The following is a 21,243-nucleotide window of genomic DNA, read 5'->3' on the forward strand; positions in this document are numbered from 1 at the left end:
CTCTAAACCTGTTTCCCACCTTCTCTGATTAGACTCTCTATTTAGGCTTTCCTTTCCTTTGTTCTTTGTCAGATTATTGCCAGATGTTACGTACCTGTTGCCAGCTTTTCTAGCCCCTGTCTTGTTGTGTTGTGTCCTGTCTGGTGCGTGTACCTGACTAACTGCATTGTTACCTCGCCTCTGCTCTGTCCATCTTCCAGCTACGTGAGTGGTCCATGGTTTGGCGTTCCCGTGCTCTCAACGAACCCAGCCTCTCTCTCTCTACCTCCGGGGGGTTTTCCCTTTGCCAGTCCAGACCGTGTATTTCTGTTGCATTACTGCTGAGAGACTTTCTGTTCCCTTTGGCTGAGATTATCTTCTGTTGGATTTAATACTGAGAGACTTTCTGTTGGATTATCACGCTTTACGGCCACCTGTGTTCTTTTCCTGAACTGTGTCTCAACCATTAAACATTGCCTTCTGCTTTTGGGTCCTCTCTCCTTATCTGTGACAGAATAATCTGACCATAAATGGACCTAGCAAAGGAGAGTCCTCTTCAATCCGCGCTCGAACTCCAGGGAGCTATGCTGGGCCGTCATGAGGAGGAGCTGGCCGCCGCTCACAATGCCATGGATTCCCTTGCTGCTCGCATGACTGAGATTTCGCAACAGCTTCATCACCTTCGTCTTGAGTCTTCCTCTTCTAGAGGTCAGGATGTTCCAGAGCCTAGAGTCAACAACCCGCTGTGTTATTCCGGTGAGCCCAAGGAGTGTCGATCATTTTTGACCCAGTGCGAGGTTGTCTTTTCATTACAGTCTTCCACGTATGCCAGTGACCGCTCCCGCATCGCCTTCATCATCTCCCTGCTGTCTGGCTGTGCGCGAAAGTGGGGAACAGCTGTATGGAATTCAGAGGCCGACTGTCTCACTCATTATACCTTCTTCAAAGAGGAGATGCTGCGGGTCTTTGATCGTTCTGCGTTCGGAGCGGAGGCTTCCCGGCTTCTGTCTACGCTTCGCCAAGGGAGGAGGTCAGCAGCAGATTTTTTCGTTGAATTTCGTACTTTATCTGCTTCCTGTGATTGGAACGAGTCAGCTCTGGTAGCTCGTTTTCTCGAAGGGCTTAGTGCCGATGTTAAGGATGAGATCCTTGCCCGCGAGGTTCCCACTCATCTGGATCGCTGGAGACGCTTTGAAGTTCGCTGCCGCAGCCGCAACATTGAAGGATCTCTTTTCTCCACTCCTGCACTCTCTTCTACGCCGTCTCCCATCGCAGAATCCGAGCCCATGCAGCTGGGAGGACTACGAATCTCCGCAGCCGAGCGTCAACGCCGCATCATGGCTCGCCTCTGCATGTACTGCGGGTCTGCATCTCATCAAGTCTCCACCTGCCATGTTAAAGCCAAAGCTCCCCAGTAGAGAGAGGGTTACTAGTGAGCGCTTCAACCCTAGACCCTCCGCCACGGGCACGCACTACTTTCTCCGCCCTCCTCTGCTGGCCGGGTATTTCCATCTCTTGCACGGTTTTGATTGGTTCAGGAGCCGAGGGAAACTTTGTGGATGAGACCTGGGCTCGTGAACAGGGGATTCCCCTCATTGAAAGCAACGACTCCACCCCTGTCCACGTCCTCGACGGTAGTATCCTCTCTAGAGTGCGCTTTGCCACAGCTCCGGTGAGTCTCACCATCTCTGGCAATCATCAAGAGACAATTTATTTTCTTGTTTTTCATTCTCCATATAGCCCTGTGGTTTTAGGACATCCCTGGTTAGTTGAACATAACCCACAGATTAACTGGTCTAGAGGCTCCATCCTTTCATGGAGTTTGTCGTGTCATGCTAAGTGTTTAATGTCTGCTGTCCCCCCTGTCTCTTCTGTCTCTGTTTTTCAGGAGGAGCCAGGTGATTTGTCTGGGGTCCCGGAGGAGTACCATGATCTTCGAGCGGTCTTTAGTCGTTCCAGGGCCACTTCTCTTCCTCCCCATCGACCTTATGACTGTAGTATCGACCTTCTCCCGGGTACCACTCCCCCCCGTGGGAGACTTTACTCTCTCTCTGCCCCCGACGCGAAGCTCTAGAGAAATATCTATCTGATTCACTCAACGCAGGTACCATCGTTTCTTCCTCCTCCCCTGCCGGTGCAGGTTTTTTTTTTTGTTAAGAAGAAAGATGGTTTAATACGCCCATGTATAGATTATCGAGGGTTGAATGACATCACGGTCAAGAACCGTTATCCCTTGCCGCTCATGTCATCCGCCTTCGAGATCCTGCGGGGGGCCAAGATCTTTTCGAAACTAGATCTTTGTAATGCTTACCATCTTGTCCGCATAAAGGAGGGGGACGAGTGGAAGACGGCATTTAACACACCCTTGGGGCACTTCGAATATCGCGTTCTTCCTTTCGGTTTGGTCAACGCTCCTGCCATGTTCCAGGCGTTAATTAACAATGTTCTCAGAGACATGTTGAACATTTTCGTTTTTGTCTATCTTGACGATATTTTAATTTTCTCCCCCTCTCTCCAAGTACATACTCAGCACGTTCGTCAGGTTCTCCAACGTCTTCTCGAAAATCGACTGTTTGTCAAAGCCGAAAAATGTATTTTCCACGCTCAATCCATCTCCTTTCTTGGGTCTGTAATTTCCGCGGAGGGTATTAGCATGGATCTCTCCAAGGTTCGTGCGGTCACCAAATGGCCAGTTCCTGATTCGCGCGTCGCGCTTCAACGTTTTTTGGGCTTTGCGAATTTTTACCGTCGGTTTATCCGTAACTTTAGCCTGATTGCCGCTCCTCTTTCAGCTCTTACAAGGTCCGTTTTTTTTTTGGACTAGGGAGGCCCAAGCAGCTTTCGATCGTCTCAAATCTCTTTTTACTTCCGCGCCTATCTTAAGAACTCCTGACGTTTCCAGACAATTCATTGTGGAGGTAGATGCATCGGAGGTGGGCGTGGGAGTTGTCCTCTCCCAACGTTCATCTTCTGATGAGAAGGTTCCCCCCTGCGCTTATTTTTCACATCGCCTTACTCCCGCCGAACGCAATTATGATGTCGGTAATTGCGAATTATTGGCGATCCATCTAGCCCTCGGAGAGTGGCATCACTGGCTTGAGGCCATCCCTGTTCCGTTCATTGTCTGGACTGATCATAGAAATTTAGAATACACATTTGTTCCGCTATGTTCGTCCTCGGGGTCGTGGTCATCAGTTCCAGGTCGCCTGGGAGGGATACGGTCCTGAGGAGAGAAGTTGGATTCCATCCCGGGACATCCTGGACCGCTCGCTGATTGATGACTTCTACCGCTCCCGTCAGTTTTCCTCCATTGCGCCAGGAGGCGTTCCTTGAGGGGAGGGTACTGTCATGATCCTGGTATTCTTCTCTTACTCTCTTCCTCCCTCTTCTGGTCACACTCATTATTACTTCCTTCCACGCACACAGATTCTCATTCATTATCCCATTCATTCTCAGCTGTTTCTCATCATCTCATCTCTACACTGTCTCTACACCTGTTTCCCACCTTCTCTGATTAGACTCTCTATTTCTAGGCTTTCCTTTCCTTTGTTCTTTGTCAGATTATTGCCGGATGTTACGTACCTGTTGCCAGCTTTTCTAGCCCCTGTCTTGTCGTGTCGTATCCTGTCTGGTGCGTGTACCTGACTAACTGCATTGTTACCTCGCCTCTGCTCTGTCCATCCTCCAGCTACGTGAGTGGTCCACGGTTTGGCGTTCCCGTGCTCTCAACGAACCCAGCCTCTCTCTCTCTACCTCCGGGGGTTTTCCCGTTGCCGGTCCAGACCGTGTATTTCTGTTGCATTACTGCTGAGAGACTTTCTGTTCCCTTTGGCTGAGATTATCTTCTGTTGGATTTAATACTGAGAGACTTTCTGTTGGATTATCACGCCTTACGGCCACCTGTGTTCTTTTCCTGAACTGTGTCTCAACCATTAAACATTGTCAAATTGCCTTCTGCTTTTGGGTCCTCTCTCCTTATCTGTGACACACGCGTGAACAACAAAGCCTGTTTTACCTAAAAGTTTAGCTTCAAAATGGGCAACATCACGAAACGATTTGTCCCGAATGAGAGAGGTGAACCCAACCTTACCTTATGTTTCACTTTAAATTATTATTATTATTTGTTTTTTGTTCATAGATAAGCCTATATTATTATATACTATAATTATGTTTATCCAGTAGAATTATATATTTTAAATTCTTGTTCTGTTCTGATAGTTAAATGTAAAGGATTTGTTTTAAAGTGAGGGGAAATAAAAATATCCTATTTGGTACATTATAACATTATCAGGCCTGCCGTTATTATTTCTAATTGTAATAAAAGTGTGACTTATACATGACTTATATTTTTTTTCTCTCAAAAACGTAATTTATTTTTGCTGTGTTTTTAAAAAAACGGCGAAACGATTAATCTGTAATTTGTTTTGTTTTACTTTGGGTTAATCTAGGCTGTGCTGTTAACTATTAACAAGTTTAGTGTTTGTGTTTCTCCATTTTATATATATAATCATTGCATCTGAAAATTAGCCTACTATAAAAAACAAAAAAGCCTCCTCCCCATAAAAATTGTGCATGCCAATTTACTTTGTGCGCTCTTGCACAGAACCTGCCTCCCAGGAATTGTTCATTTTAAAAACAATCAAATGATATTGTTTAATTATTGAAGTGTATTTCTAATCTGTGTATTTCTTTATAATATATATGTATTTTGTAAAAAATGTTACATTTTTTAATGTTTTTTTTTCAGCTTCCTGTCAACTCAGTCTGGATCCAAACACAGCAAATCCCCACCTCCATCTGTCTCAGAGGGACACTGTAGTTACTTATACTGACAAAGTCTAGCTGTGTATTGCACATCCAGACAGATTTAAAGTCAGCCCTCAAGTGTTGTGTAGAGAGAGTGTGAGTGGATGTGTGTACTGGGAGGTTGAGTGGAGCGGGAATCGTTGTGTGGGAATATCAGTGTTTTTTATAAGAGCATCAACAGGAATGGTGTTGAGTGTGAGTTTGAATGTAATGTTCAATCCTGGACATTGTGAAACAATAACTTAGATCTGATGTTCACACATAATTCTGCACACAGTAAAATCATGGCACCCTTACAGTCCTCTAGAATAGGAGTGTATGTGGATCACAGCGCAGGGACTCTGTCCTTTTACAGCGTCTCTGACAAAATGACCTTTCTCAAAAGAGTCAAAACCACATTTACTCAGCCTCTCTATCCTGGCTTTACGCTTTAAAGAGTATCAAGTGTGAAACTATATGATCTAAATACATAGATGAGACAGTGTGATTCAGAAATAGTATTATAATATCAGTATTGTATTATCAGTGTTGTTATTGCTAACTAAAACTGTTAAAACTATTTTATTCATTATCTGACTGAAATACAGTACAAACATGTTAGAAATTTTGTCTGAAATAAAGTTTAGTAAACATACATTAAACGTAACTAACCTTAAAACAAAAAAAAGTACAAAATTATATTAAAACAAAGTAAATTAAACATAAAAACAAAAGCTAATTCAAATGTTAATAAATTAAATTTAGGCATTTAGCAGACACTTTTATCCAAAGTGACTTACAGTCCATTCAGGCTAACATTTTTTACCTAACATGTGTTCCCTGGGAATCGAATCCACAACCTTGCACTACTAGGCAATATTGAGCCACTTGAGCCACAGGAACACTTAATAAATACTAAATAATACTAAACAAACAATAGTATATGAGTAAAAGCCGTCACTGCGGTCCTTCATCATGTGTGTTTTAATATGTGTAACTCTGGAGATATTCTGGATATTTACTCTTCATACTTCTCCTATGGGTATAAATGATGAACCACTGTTCAGTGTGATGCTATAGAGTGACATTATTCATGTATTGTATTTCAGTCTATTGCAATATGACATGACTAAACATTTTTTCAGATAACCTTTCTACAAGATGCTTCTAATATGACGTGTTACAACATTTTGTGATTGGTAATCATGTATCACTGCAGTGATTGATATTATGTTGTTTTAAATGAGGTTGTGCCTGAATGTTTTTGTGTACCTGAAGAAGGTCATGGGATCGAAACATTGTTAATGAAGTATATAAGTGCAATTGATAAAGTGCAGAATTTTTTAGGTGTTTTGTATTTGGTTTTCCTACGCGCATATCAATTACCCACAGGTGTGTGAGGTTAATTGTTAATTAATTGTTTGCCTAATAACAATAATTACTTTTTTTTTTTTTTACTTTTACTTAACTATTTGTTTTTTCCTTAAGGAACTTGTTAAAATGATTGATTTCCAATTATCATAATAAATAATACATACATTATATATATAAACAGTTGTGTTCTTTCAGTATATTTATTTTCATTTCCTCACAGATGTTTTATGCACTATTTGGGTTTATGTGTATGCACCTCTCCTCTAGATGGCAGCAGCGAGGTCCCGATGCCGCTCAGCATCTAAACATCCACAGAGGTACATCAACGTTTCCGTCAGAGGCAAAATGGTGGGCTTGTTATCATCATTAGCGTCCTGCAAAAATAAAAAAATCAGTCTGTACATATTCTCCTAGAGGGGTTGCACTCTACATCACCATGTTTAAGAAAGCCAAGAGGTGCAATTTCAGACGAAGGAATGACTCTGAAGATGAGGAGAAAGAAGAGGGCCAGCAGTGCGGCGGGCCCGGGGCTGAAGACTCGGCGAACCCGAGCGAGTCTACCAGCAGCACCGGCCCCGCTCCTGCGGCAAACACGCTGAACAATCACTGTGCTCTCAGCTTCAACAAAGAGAAGAAGAGAAAGAATGAGAACCGAGAAGAACCAAAAGCGAGTCTGCTGAGCTTCCGCGATGATGAAGGTGCGTATTAACTGCCATGGTAGAAACATGAAAACTTAACGTTTCACAGATTATCTGTGTTCGAGTTTTGCAGTGTAGTTAACTGTCTAATTGCAGTCTATTAAAATTCAATAACAGTTCGTCTCATTAAAGTGATAGCCACTAACCGAAAAAAAAACACGAGCTATTTAATGTTAGCATATATTAGCTAGTATATTAGGATCCTCTATATATGTGAATATAACAAATGATTGGTTAAAGACCAATATGGTAATGTTAATGATTAAGTAAGAATCGGGATTTCAATGTTACGGAAATATGAAATAATACGGTCATAATAGGTAATAAAAAGGTCATGTTATTTAAGTGATCAAAATTTGTGAGGACCCTGAAAAAATAATTGCAATGCAATGTAACTCCCAGTGAATAGCGCTAATAATTTCATGCATTTCACTTTATATCTGTCACTGTTAGACGAGACTGAAATGTTCCGTGTGAAGAAACCCAACCACAGCAAGAAGATTGTCAAGCAGCTGAAGAAAGAGTACAAGGAGGATTTGGAAAAGACCAGCACTTCCGTACAGGATCAAACCGCACGCATTGGTACAAGACTTTTTTTTTTTAACATGATATTGGTCATGCATGTTTATAGATAAGTCAGGGGACTGCTTTTTTTATTTTGAAGATAACATCAAATGAAATATATTTTTATAAAAACAAAAATGCATATATGCACCCTCATCCGAAAGAAGCATTAATTATTTTTTTTTTAGAGAATTGCTTTATAGTTTAAAAAAAAGTTGTTACAAACTTTGTAAATAAAATCATTATTGAGATTATTACAAAAGATTAAATTTTACAAGAAAATGCTATTTTGGTTTTTCTACTTAAAGGGACAGTTCACCCAAAAATTTAAATTGTCATCATTTACTCACCCTCATGTCGTTCCAAACCTGTATGAGTTGCTTTCATATGTTGAACATAAAAAATATATTTTTAAGATTGCTGGTAATCAAACCGTTGGTGGTTGCCATTGACTTCCGTAGTATTTTTTTTCCTACTATGGAAGTCAGTGGCAACCAGTAACTTCTTTTGGTTAAAAAAGTAATCCGAAATCAGTTTTTGAGCAAGTACATAACCAGGCAATGTTCAAAACTATCGCCTTGCTTAAGCCCGATTCACAACGGTAAGTTTTTAGTAATGTTTTCTAATTTGAGTGATGCTGGCAGGCATTAACTGGAAATTCAATTATGCCACCACATCATTACGTCACATCTGTAAACAAAGAAGTTGTACTTAATAGTTCAAATGACAATATCTGGTAAAAATTCATATTTGGTTCAAACTTCCAAGAAGTAGAATCTGTTATTCCAGTATCTAAAGTACAGTATCCACACCTGTGTGGTCGCTGACAGACACGCATCAAAACATTAGATTCATATGTGCTGGAGTCATGCCGATGCACAACCCACAAAAGGAAGATCATTTTGCAAATAACTGCAGTTGCAGGTTTCAAACAGAGATGGCGACAAAGAGGACTACAGCCTTAAAGCAACACTGTAGTTTTCCGTGAATGAGTGCGACCTGCTTTACAGCATATTTTAGTCATAGCCTGGGTGGAATTAGCCAACAGTTAATACAGCGTGGAAGCTTTTACAGCGACAGTATTTACAACACTGGTAACACACAATTATGCTTATCAACCACATGGGGGGAACCATGAGGAAACGTTACATAGAGTTGCTTTAAAACTTTTGTTCAATTCAATGCGCTACTCGCTGTTTCTTTGTATGTGTTTGCGCAACAAATTTTTCTTTCTACACCAACTTTTTACAGTGTGTGACTCCATTTGTTCTAGGGTTATTTTTCTTCCATTGTAGTTAAACGCACAAAGTATTTCAAACCCTCAGAAATCTTTACCACGTCACCATCTAGCTAGTTCAAGATTACAAAGCAAGTTTGTATTATCACTCACCAGTCTGTTTGTCCCAGGAGGACCTGCTCAGAATCTGTCAATTAAAGAGGAGCCCTTGGAGGGCAGCAGAGCCAGCAGTGAACAGGGAGAAGAAGAAATGGAGGTGGACAGCACTGAGGAACAGGAGGGGGATGGCGAGCAAAGGCCTGCGGGTGGAGCGTTTAGCCAAACTCTGTCGGCTCTCAGCTCGCTCAGACCAGGTGAGAGCTCCCATCAATCTAGACACAGGACCAGCGTCAGCATGATTAGGCTGTTTTAACTCTGTGAGAACAGTCATACAGGGCTGGAACCCACTTATGGTTATTGTGATTAAATATTGAATGTTGTTAAACACTGCACTGTTGTTAAAATCCCCAAATGGCAAATGCTTTTAGTCCATTTAGGCTCTTTCCGGTTGAACTAATTCATTTGAAATTAAGTCATTGTGTTTACACCAACAATAACTGTGATGCGTTTCAACAGGCGAGATCCCTGATGCGGCCTTCATTCATGCTGCTCGTAAACGTAGGCAGATGGCTCGAGAGCTCGGGGGTGAAGCTCCGCTGGTCGAGAATGAGGCTACAAACAAGCGCCTCACTCATGAAGATGAGAACGGCGGCAGTGACGACGAAGACGAGAAGAGAATCGTCTTCAGTGGAGTCAACATGAAGAGTCAGAGGCAGAAAATAGCAGAGGAGATCGGTCAGTGAATGAAGCTCAGAGCTAGTCGTCTGAAACGCCTGTTTATGTAGAATTTTAGGAACCCCCGTTCACCAGATCTCCAGACGGACTGTCCTTGTAATAAATGTCATGTCACAAAAAAGACTGAATTACTATAAATAGGACTTTTGTGGGAAATCACATACTGGAAAAGATGTGCAGTGAATCAAGGTCTTACCTTAGTGTTTGTTTTGAATGTGTGTGTGTGTGTGTGTTGGGGTTCAGGTATTGAATGCAGTGATGATGAAGCTCTAGATAATGGGCAGGATGAGGAAGTGAGTCGCTGGGAGCAGGAGCAGATCAGGAAGGGCATTAGCATTCCACAGGTGAGTGGGCACAATAACAACTATTCCCATTGATTCCCTTCTTAAAAATGTTGTCAGTGCTTATTTCAATAGAACACCTAAAATTTGATTTTGACATTTCTTTCTTTTAAAATAAAGAAATAACTATGGAATGTATCATTCATAGGTAAAAATTGATAGCCTGAATGCACTGTAAGTCGCTTTGGATAAAAGCGTCTGCTAAATGCATACATTTAATTTAATTTAAATTTGATCATTCAAGTAAAGAAGATCAGAGAAAAAATGTGTCAGTATTTTCAACAGTAACTCAATAGTCATAGTAATTTTTCTTTCTTTTTTCCTTTTTCTCTAAACAGTGCATACATATTTGGGGTCAGTAAGATGAACCCTTATTAGGGTTTTAACTCTGTGTTTTTGATTATATAAATGCAGTCTTAAAAAAAAATCTTAAAACAACTGACCCCAAGCTTTTAAACGGCAGTGTAATTAACACACAGAGTGTGTGTATTAGGGTTGTGCCGATAGACGATAGTATCGTGTATTGACGATCGTCAGAGATATCGACATAAGCAGAATTCTCTGTCGATAATAAAGACGATATTAGGCTCATTTTCCTATTAATGTATTAGATTATAATAATAATAACTATTATTTTTATTTTTATTAGGCTGCTTATTATAATTCGGCTTTTAAACTGCCCAGCTATTTCACTTAATTTCACTGCCCGCATTTCACACACACACCTCGCACGCGCAGGAGGATTAGAGCATGTAGTCGGTGAAGTTGTAACGCTTTGACTCTGATAATTCGTTAAATCCATGAAATGAAAGAGATAGAAAACGATGAGTTGGTGTCCCACACATTTAATGGCTGGTATACGGCAACGCGCTCTTCTCATACATGAGAGATTAACCCTTTCTTGGTGTCACAAATAAAGTAAAGACAAGGCGACAGAGCGAATTTATCATCCATAGTGCATGGTTCTCACGTAGTCCTTTTCTTAAAGACTGATCACTTTACTTATAAAACACACTATGTGGTGATGACGTAGAAAGACTACGTGAGAACCACTATGGATAATAAGTTCAATCTGCCGCCTTGTTATTATTTTCATGCACACCGCACTATAATGTGATGCATGCAAAATACATAGTTTTGGCCGTTACTAAGTCTCCATCCACAAACAGACGTACATCGTCTGCAGATAAAAGGTATTTCATTGAACTTTAACAAGTAATCTGAACGGCCTTTATATGTGCAATATATTAAACGAGCCCTCACTAACGGAGTTTAATGCCACAGTTATGTTAGACTGCATCTCATTCTTGTTTCTGTGACGGTGCGTCAGACTCGTCATGAGGCGCGTGTTCCGGAGCGCTGTATGACTGATGCAGCATTTCAATTCAACTTTACTACAAATATATCAGATTTTGCAGAACATTTAGACTGATAACTTCCCTGCGCAGATGCGGACGTGCGATATGACAGTTGCGTCCGACTATGTATGAACTAGCTGTTTTAAATACAGTATTTTTATATTTAATGTTAGTTAAATCAGTCAGTATGTTTGAAAGTAATTTTTTTTGATTATTGGTGACTCCATAGGCTCTCTCTTGCGCACCTGCGCGGTTTAAAACACCCAATAGTTATGCTATGACAAGAACAAAGAGTCTCTCTCTTGCTCCACCCATGCTCGATAATATTGTGTATCGTCGATCTCACGGGCTGACGATATGACGATTTGAAAAATGACCATATCGCCCAACACTAGTGTGTATATGTTGACACTCTGATCCTTGTAATGGCATATACTTTTTCAAATTTTAGGTCCAAACCACCCAATCCGAGGACCCAACGATGTATTACCAAGGCAGTTATGATGCACAGCCATATGGAGCATCCTACGCCATGCCCTTTAGCTATGCTGTCACAGTTGGAGCAGACAACAGCAAGCCTTTGAAAGCAGAACCCTCAGTTCCCAGTTATCCCATTCCCTGTTGTGACCTGACCCCTATAACCACAGATCTGGTAAAGAAACGTCTCAAAGACAGGTACGGTCTGAACTGCCTGCTCATCGGTGGCCATTGTCTCTCCTCAAACTGCACGTTCAGATCTGCCTAGTTGGATTTTCCTAGCATTTTGAATGTGTAAACACTAGTTAGTTTTTTCCAGATACATTTGATGCGTCCCATAAATGTTTACGATTCTCATATTGCACTTTGGACTTCCTGCGTAGTGCCAGGGCACATTGATCCTGGTTAATTCTGGCTGTTGTGTGCAATATTTCAGCTCCATTTTAGGCTGAAGTGTAATATTTCGTCCTAAAGGTGGTGTAATTTGCAGATACTAAAATCTGCAATTGTTTTACAGACTCCATTGTATATTTTAGCCAAAACCATCTTCATCAGGACATGTGCAGCCCTAGTGACGTCCCCATATATCACTAATAATAAATCTCTCTTTGACTCCCCTTGTGTGCCAGGCTGAGCTTCATGCGCCATGGGCACGAGTCCAATGCCCGGCGCTTTGAGCAGATCCAGGAGGAGCTGGAGGCCTCTAAAAAGACCATCCAGCTCCTGGAGGGCTCCTCACAAGACTCCGCAGACAAATATAGATTCTTGCAAGAAATGCGAGGGTATGTTGGAGACTTGCTTGAGTGTTTCAGTGAAAAGGTAAGAATGAATGCATTTGTTCTTAAAGTTGCTGCCGTTTTTTAACTGACTTGCTTTTTTGTTTGTTGATTTTTATTTTTTATTTTTCAATCTTGGTACTATATTTCTTTGTGACTAATTTTGAAATTTATTGAATGTTGCCTGTGTCAGACTCAGCATCGTGTAGTTAATTAGAATAGTTTAAATTAAAATGACCTTACTTCATATACTCATAGTTCATGTTTAAGATGATCATTTACAAAACTATGAATTTTCAGCAGTCCGCCAGGTCATATTTTTATCAGCTCATGGTTTATGGTGTAATCTTCCATCTTTTTCCCACAGCAAGATGCATCAAGAGATGGTTTCTCAGTGTTTCCCTCATTTTTTTCAGTTATAAAGAGGCACTATATACACAATTTATGGTGTCTTTGATGGGGCATGGAGAACAGATCATCAAAAGTGTTATTAGTTGGGAAATTGTCACTTTATTTAGAAAATCATAGATCATTCTGGCTTTTTTGTGTGAGACTTCCAATTTGTTAGATGCTAGGTTGCTAACTAGATAGTTGGCAGTGTCGTTGGACCATTTTTAAAAATACTGAAAGTAATAAATGATCAAAAAGGACTATACTGCTCTTACTGTAAAGCTTACCGCTTTTAACTATGCATTTTTTTCATTAAAGGGAAAGTTCGCCCAAAAATGAAAATTGTCATTAATTACTCACCCTCATGCAACAGAAGAGAAGAAATTATCGAAAGAAGGTGTCTCATTTTAGGGGGGGGGGGGGGGGGGGGCTGTTGTGTACAAAAAGTGTTCTCGTACCCTTATAAGAGTACAGTTGAAGCACTGATGTCACATGGACAATTTAACAATGTTCTTACTACCTTTCTGGGTCTTGAACGTGTCAGTTGCGTTGCTGTCTATTCAGGGTCAGAAAGTGCTTGCTTGGGTTTTAGCAATATCTTAATATCTTATTTGAAGATGTACAAAGGTCTTTTTCAGGTTTGGAATGACATGAGGGCGAGTAATTAATAACATCATTTTCCTTTTGGTGTTAACCTTTAAGCTATCAATTAAATCCAGGATGTTAGCTTAATGATTGCATTAAAACAATCTTTTGTCAAAAATAACCAACAATGGCTAACTGGAAGTCTTTCACAGAAGTTTCAAACTACTCAGCCAATTTCTTGGGCTCATAATAAGATACATAACATTTAGAACTAACACGGGGAAGCCAATTTTGATTCCGCTCTAATGGGCTTTATGTCCAGAGCTCCTTAATTATGGCTTAATTTTTCTGGTTTTGCTGCCTACTCTCTTCCATGCCACAGCAGAACACACCGAACCCCTCGTCTCGGTCTCCAGCCCCTTGTCTTTGGTTCAGCTGTCACAAAAACATCATATCTTTCAGGTGCCTGTTATTCTGGAGCTAGAGGTCGCCATGCACCAGTTACTTCAGCAGCGGGCGTCCCGTCTCATCCAGAGAAGACAGGATGATATTAAAGATGAATCGTCGGAGTTTTCCAGCCTTTCAAGTCAGTCCATCTTGAAGGTTTTTATTTTTTATTTGAATGGCCTTTTTTTTTTGTTATACAGTTGTGACTAAATGCACATCAGAATAATACACAAAGAGATTGTCCTGTGTGTGCGCGTGTGTGTGTGATTGAGACAAGTGAAAGTGTATGTGGCTTTCGGATGGTGAAAGCTCATGGCCTCTTATTGGTCAGTGTGTACACTGAAACATTGCTAAGATGCTGAGCAGGTGAGTGTTTTGGAGGAGAGTTTTCATCTCACTCCAGTAAAGCAGGTAGTTCAAAATTCTTGTTGGAAATTAATTCTGATGATATCATAAAAATGGGGGAAAAAACATGTAAATGTAACTTTTGATACGCTTGTTATTCCAAACTTGTATGATTTTCTTTATTCTGTTGAACACAAAAGACAATGTTTTGAAGAATGTTGGTAAACAAACAGTTGCTGGTAGCTATTGACTTCCATAATATTCTTTTCCACAATATGAAAGTCAATGGCTACAAGTCTGGTTACCAACATTCTTCAAAATATTGTCTTTTGTGTTCAGCAGAAAGTCATGCAGTTTCTGATCTTGAGGTAAATTACAATTTTTAGTGAAATATCACTGTGCATGGAGTTCAAATTGTAATGCTCGAACATCTGCAATATTAATGAGTAGGTAATAATGAATATTTAATCTGTCATTATAGGCTGGTAAGCTCCGCTTTACTGTGAGTTAATATTGGTTTTTCTGTTTCAGGTAAGGCTATTATGGCCCCTAACTTGGATTCATTCGGTAGAGATCGCACAGCCTATCAGGAGCTGGCCAAGCAGAGGAGGATAGCTGAAAGAGAAGCCAGACGGTATACTTTCACATACATATGACTTTGGTATAAATAAATTTGGTAATCTCTGTCATTGTAATGCATATTAGTTTTAAACTAACTTGTAATGGTCAAAAATGTTTGGCAAACAACAGAAAGGTGATACACTTTCAGCTTTTTCTTAATGTATATCAATACACTACATTAACACCACTTTGAATAATTACTACTTTTGATATACAGTAATACAAAAATGTGAGGCATGACTATTTACATTTAGCAAGTTAAAGGGATAGTTCCCTCAAAAATGAAAATTCAGTCATTAATTACTCACCCTTGTGTTGTTCCAAACTCATAAGACCTTCATTCATCTTCAGAAGACAAATTAAGATATTTTTGATGAAGTCCAAGAGCTTTTTGACCTTCCTTAGCAACACAACTATCACGTTCAAGGCCCAGAAAGGTAGTGAGGACTTCGTTAAAATAGTCCATGTGGTTCAACTGAAATGTTATGAAGCTACAAGAATACCTTTTGTGTGTAAAAAAAATTCTTCTCTTCTCATTCTCCACCGCCATTCACGACAGTGCATGCGTGTGGTGCTGCTGATGCAGGAGCTGGTGTTCTGACGTAGAACCCAGATGCGCTGCAACTTGTTTACAGGCAGAGGATGCACACACATGCATTGTGGTACTCTCGTGAACACGCATCAAAGAAAAGTATTCAGGTAGCTTCATAACATTAAGGTTGAACCACTGATGTCACATGGATTATTTTAATGATGCCATTACTACTTTTCTGGGCCTTGAATGTGTCAGTTACGTTACTGTCTATACAGGGTCAGAAAGCTCTTGGATTTCATCAGCAATATGTTCTATACAGGGTCAGAAAGCTCTTGAATTTCATCAGCAATATGTTCATTTGTGTTCTGAAGATGAACAAAGGTCTTACAGGTTTGGAAAGACATGAGGGTGAGTAATTAAATAGAGAATTTTCATATTTGGATGAACTACCCCTTTAAATAGACTCCAAATTAGATTTTTTTTAGAAAACCAGTACCTAGGTCTACTCTACTTGAGTTTCTGTGCTGTATTTCAGTTATAATGTATTTATTTAGTTTGAACACTTCCTAACAGAACTCGTCGCAGACAAGCTCGAGAGCAGAACGGCAAGAGAGCCGAGCATAAGGAGGGGCTGTCCAGTGATGATGAGGAGACGTCCACTGACATCACCAGCTTCAATTCAGAGAGAGGTGACCAACTTAAATATGGGAACGACTTTTGCTGGTTAATGTTTACTCTACTCTCAATTAACAATTCATCTTTTTGATTTCCAGATCGCATTTTAATTGAGTCAAAGAAGGTTTTTGAGGATGTCGTGGAGGATTTCCACTCACTGGACAACATAAAGTCTCACTTTGAGACCTGGAGAAAGCTGTATTTCACTTGCTATAGAGACGCCTACATCGGACTGTGTCTTCCCAAACTCTTCAACCCCCTTATCCGACTACAGCTCATCTCGTGGTCTCCACTGGAGGTACAGAGAACACGGTTTTTCCACTTTCTTAATGATCTGATTTGCATCGCCTGAACATTTTTGTTTTAAAGTGCCAAAATTATGCCATGCAGGTGGAGTGTCCTATTTTTGAGTACATGCTGTGGTTCGAGTCTTTGCTCTTCTATGGCTGTGAGGAGCAGAGCGCCCTAAAGAAAGAGAAAGACATCGATAACAACCTGCTTCCTGCTATTGTGGAAAGAGTCCTGCTTCCTAAACTAGCAGGTTTGTCTATGGCTCAGTTAATTCTTTTTAACTCGGAACATCTCAAACCCACATCGCACCCTTAAAAGATGATTTCTGCCCTTCCTGTTGCCCCCTCAGTGCTGATGGATCAGGTGTGGGATCCGCTCTCCAGCAGTCAGACATACAGACTGGTGACTTTCATGCAGAGGCTGATTAAAGACTATCCCACTGTGCTGCATGGCGAAAACCGCAACACACAAGTCAGTGAACAGATGAGACTGGAACGCATTAAAGCCACAGACTCTCTGATCTGTTTAGCCTGATCAATCCAAATGTGTATTATGTTTGATACTGAAAAATTCTAAGGCCTCAAGTGCTAAAAACCTGTTGTGTAAACTGTTCTACATGATTGAGTTAATATATTTTAACATGTAACAAGACTTTTAGTCTAAGACAAGAATTTGTCTGTTTTCAGGAGCTTCTGAGGACCATAGTCATGCAAATTCGACGGACTCTTGATGATGACATTTTCCTGCCTCTGTTTCCAAAAAAGTGAGGTTAAAAGCTGAATCACTCCTGTTGTATATATGCTGATCTTTATACACATCATCTAGTTTCCGATCGTGACTGAATATGTTTTGTAAACCGGTGTGTGTGATCTGTAATTTTTGTTTTTCTTCCCTGACAGTGTAATGGAGAACAAGAACTCTGGTCCTTACCTCTTTTCCCAGAGACAGTTTTGGTCTTGTGTGAAGGTATGGCTGGTCATGCATATATATTCTCAAGACTTTCTGCTCTCATTTGAATCGGTTATTCTGATTTTAACATGAAATTAAAGTCTCTTTCTTGTGTTCAGTTACTTGGGAATATCTTAATTTGGGATGGGATCCTGTCCCCGTCAGTGCTGAAGGAGCTCGCCGTGGACAGCACACTAAACCGCTACATTCTCTCAGCCCTGCAGACCACAGACGTCAGCGAGGAACATGTGGAGAAATGCCGCAGGGTATGACTTGTCTCCACATTTTATATAACAAATCAGTTGTGTAGTTGGGAATTAATATTCATGTGAACACGGTGTTTGCATACCAAGTCCTCCTCCAACTCAAAGCACCTCGTGGCTCTCACTGCTGCCCTCAGGTGGTGGAGTGTTTTCCTGTGCAGTGGTTCAGCAGTCTGAAAGGACAGCAGACTCTTCCTCAGCTGGAGAACTTCTGCAGATATTTGAAACACCTGGCCAGCAGTCTTTACCGTGGCTGTGTGTCTGGATCAGACGTGGAGAAGAGAAACGTGAGGTAAGGATCGAAATATCGAAAAGATTGTTGTCATTTGAGAGATTCATTTTGTTTTTTACCTCATCTGTTTATTATAGGCTATTTAATATATAAATAAATAAAGACTTAGATATGCACTCTCTCTTTCTACATCATGAAAACCAGCAAAAACATTCAAAATATTTAAACTGAAATTCCTAAGAGTAATTCTAATGGCTGAATGACACTGTCATTTAAGCTGAACATTTCACATGGAGAAATGTTGGAATAATTTTTTTAAATACATTTATTCTTCGTCAATGATATTGCATGTTGATTGATATAGTCACAGTTATCGTTTATTGATCTGTTTGTCTTTTCATCATCGTCATGGGAAGAAAGCTCATCAATGGACATTTTCGTCATACTTTTTGTCAACGAAAAAAGAATATATATTCAAAAAGTATCTTCATCTTTTAATGTAATTTATTCCTGTGATTGCAAAGCTGAGCTTTCAGCGTCATTAAGCTTCAGTCTTCAGTGTCACGTTTCTTTAGAAATCCTTCAAATATTTTGATTTGCTGCTCAAGAGACATTAAACTTTTTTATTGTAAAATTAAAATTTAGCATTCAAGTACATATGTACCTTATATTACTGGCTGTCCAATGTAAACATCACCCCTTTATTTTATATTAATGCAGTTCTTGTTTCTCTCTATAGGGAACACATAAAGGAGGTGGTTAGGCTTCTGGGACGGCTCAATGCTTTAGACCACGTGATTGCAGTTGCATCAGAACACGGCATTAAAGATATAAAGACTCTTCTGGTGAACAAATGAAAGGTGTTTTTGGATGAACCTCACCATGTAAATACTGTGAATATTGAACATTTATTTGTGCAGCTGAAGGGTTTTCTTTGGGGACACGACATGTTGGTGGAATCTAGTGATGTCTCTCCTTCAGTACAGTTGAAATCCAGTGAAAGTGGGTTTGAAGTGCACTCTGCTGTTAAAATTTTTGTAATCCCTTTCCTGAGGTAACTTCTTTTTACTTCATTTTTTTTTAAATTGATGGATTCTCTTAATTCATCTTTTAAACTGTCCATCACTCTGCAGTATCATTACATAGAAGAAAAGACCACTTTGCAATGCACACATGCGTTCTGTGCTCTTTCCCTTCCACAAAGACTGCACTAAAGCGGATCTCTGAGAACAGGTTACATACTGCATATTGTAATTGTTCAAAAAATATTTCTGTACAGCCATGGGTTGAATGATCCAGCATCTGTGCCCATCATAAAAGCAGAGTTTGAATCGCTCATGTGCCAACCTCATCCCTAATCAAACGAACATGACATGCGGGCAAACAAAACCACATGCTACAGTAACGAATGTACTTATTTTTTGTTGTTGTTTTCCTGAAACTAGAAATGTTTTATTTGCATAAATAAAGTGTTGTTAATATTCAGGATAAATTCCTTCCTTTACATACAACTGGTTTTAAAAGAATATTGGAAATTTGGGATTTAAAATATAGGCTAGTTTCTGCTTTAGTTAAAAACAATAAACCGTAGTAATTGTGACTTTACACTTCACAGCTCTTATAAATTATCACAATTGCAATTTGATTTCTTTAAAGGTATAGTTCTCATAATTGCAACTTTGTATCATGTAGTGAGACTTATTTATTGTCATTACAACCTGTAATTATGACTTAATGTCTCTTTGATTTATAATTTTTTTTTCACAAATGCATACATTTTTTACTGTTATAGTGGAAACAGGCTCCCATTTTAATAACACTAGTCAGTCCATATTATGGTAAAGATTTAAGGATAACATTGTTTTTAACATGCAGTTAAGAGTTTGCATATAAAACACTTCACAGTTATGTCAACTGTTTCCTCAGGTGGCTATTTAGCTGTGCTTTAGCCTGAGGTACAAAGTGATATATATCAGATTTTATAGAAACATTTATTCAAACCCAAGCCAGAGAGCACAGCAATAAGTTTTTTTATGAATATACAATTGTTTTCTCCCCTTGAGGTTTTCATTAGTTTTAGGGCCAGTCACTGAAGGTATGGAGGCTCTTATTGTTTCTGGCTGGGAGTCTGTGGCAGCCTATAAAACCTTTGGAGGAAAATGTGGCACATTGAAGGAACACTCCCCTTTTTTTGAAAATAGGCTGATTTTCCAACTCCCCTAGAGTTAAACCGTTGAGTTTACCATTTTCAAATCCATTCATCTGATCTCCGGGTCCGGCGGTAGAACATTTAGCTTAGCATAGATAATTGAATCTGATTAGACGGTTAGCATTTCACTCAAAAATGACTATAGAGTTTCTATATTTCTCCTATTTAAAACTTGACTCTTCTGTAGTTACATCGTGTGCTAAGGCCAACGGAAATGAAAAGTTGAGTTTTTCTAGGCCGATATGGCTAGGAAATACTCTCATTCTGGTGTAATAATTAAGGAACTTTGCTGCCTGAAAATAGTCCTCAGCAACTGTGCTATTGCTGCAACTACACAAACTAGCTGGGGACTATTTTCAGGCGCTACACAATATCACTGCACCTGCTGCAGCACCCAAGTTCCTTGATTATTACCACGGAATGAGAGTATTGTTTCCTAAACGTATCAGTGTTAATACACAATTTTAACTACAGAAGAGTCAAGTTTTCAGGAGAGAGAAAAAAAGAAATTCTTTTAAGAAAGTCATTTTTGAACGACATGCTAACTGTCTAATCAGATTCAATGATCTATGCTAAGCTAAAAGTGCTACCACCAGACCCGGAGATCGGCTGAATGGATTAGAAAATGGTTAAACTCAACTGTTTAACTCTAGAGGAATTGGAAGATTAGCCTATTTTCAAAAAAAGTGGAGTGTTCTTTTAAGAAGTTAGTCTAAACTTGTCTGGTCTTGTCTTGATTTCAAACCAATTAGAGCGCCCTCCGGTCTAGAAACATTTTTTTTTTCTTTTGATATCTTGGTTCATTTTAAATCACTTGCATATGGCTGCCAATTTCTGCCACATAAGATAAAAAAAGTCTTTATGATAAGTTAAAATCTTAAGATACTAAAGGTGCAGTTGCATAAATGCGGTTTACACACATAATAAATGATGAAAAAATATGAAAGCATTTTTTGGAATTATGACCTCATAATTTTGTCTTGTCATACTGACTTCTCAAAATTGTGACGTTTTATCACATAATTATGGATTCTGATTAGACACTATCTCATGTTTTACCTTGTAATAATTGATTTCCCCAAGCAAGATTATTTTCTTAAGTGAAAATACATGCATACCTTATTGTGCCGGAGTAGATTTTCTGAAATGTCTAATTGTGATGAAATTCAACTTTTCAAATTCAAGTGCTTTATGTAATCTTTACCTAATTTAGGCTATATTTATAATTTTCCCGACAAATAATAACCTATCAGTTTCTACACCCAGGTGGTATTTGCTT

At 39.6% G+C, this 21,243-nt stretch overlaps 1 protein-coding gene across 1 annotated transcript; it reads left to right on the forward strand.

Annotated features, from left to right (window-relative positions):
• Positions 1 to 6,455: 6,455 nt before the first annotated feature.
• Positions 6,456 to 19,247, forward strand: paxbp1 (PAX3 and PAX7 binding protein 1). The gene is made up of 18 exons (XM_059539854.1): positions 6,456 to 6,836; positions 7,290 to 7,418; positions 8,808 to 8,990; positions 9,253 to 9,471; positions 9,715 to 9,815; positions 11,622 to 11,845; positions 12,277 to 12,466; positions 13,861 to 13,984; positions 14,722 to 14,824; positions 15,920 to 16,035; positions 16,120 to 16,319; positions 16,412 to 16,562; positions 16,662 to 16,783; positions 16,999 to 17,075; positions 17,212 to 17,278; positions 17,380 to 17,526; positions 17,661 to 17,815; positions 18,495 to 19,247. Exons 1-18 carry the CDS (start codon positions 6,575 to 6,577, stop codon positions 18,610 to 18,612), a joined length of 2,688 nt encoding a protein of 895 aa, XP_059395837.1. The 5' UTR covers positions 6,456 to 6,574; the 3' UTR covers positions 18,613 to 19,247.
• Positions 19,248 to 21,243: the final 1,996 nt, after the last annotated feature.

This window comes from Carassius carassius, chromosome 45 (assembly GCF_963082965.1).
Source record: "Carassius carassius chromosome 45, fCarCar2.1, whole genome shotgun sequence".
Classification (NCBI taxonomy): domain Eukaryota; kingdom Metazoa; phylum Chordata; class Actinopteri; order Cypriniformes; family Cyprinidae; genus Carassius; species Carassius carassius.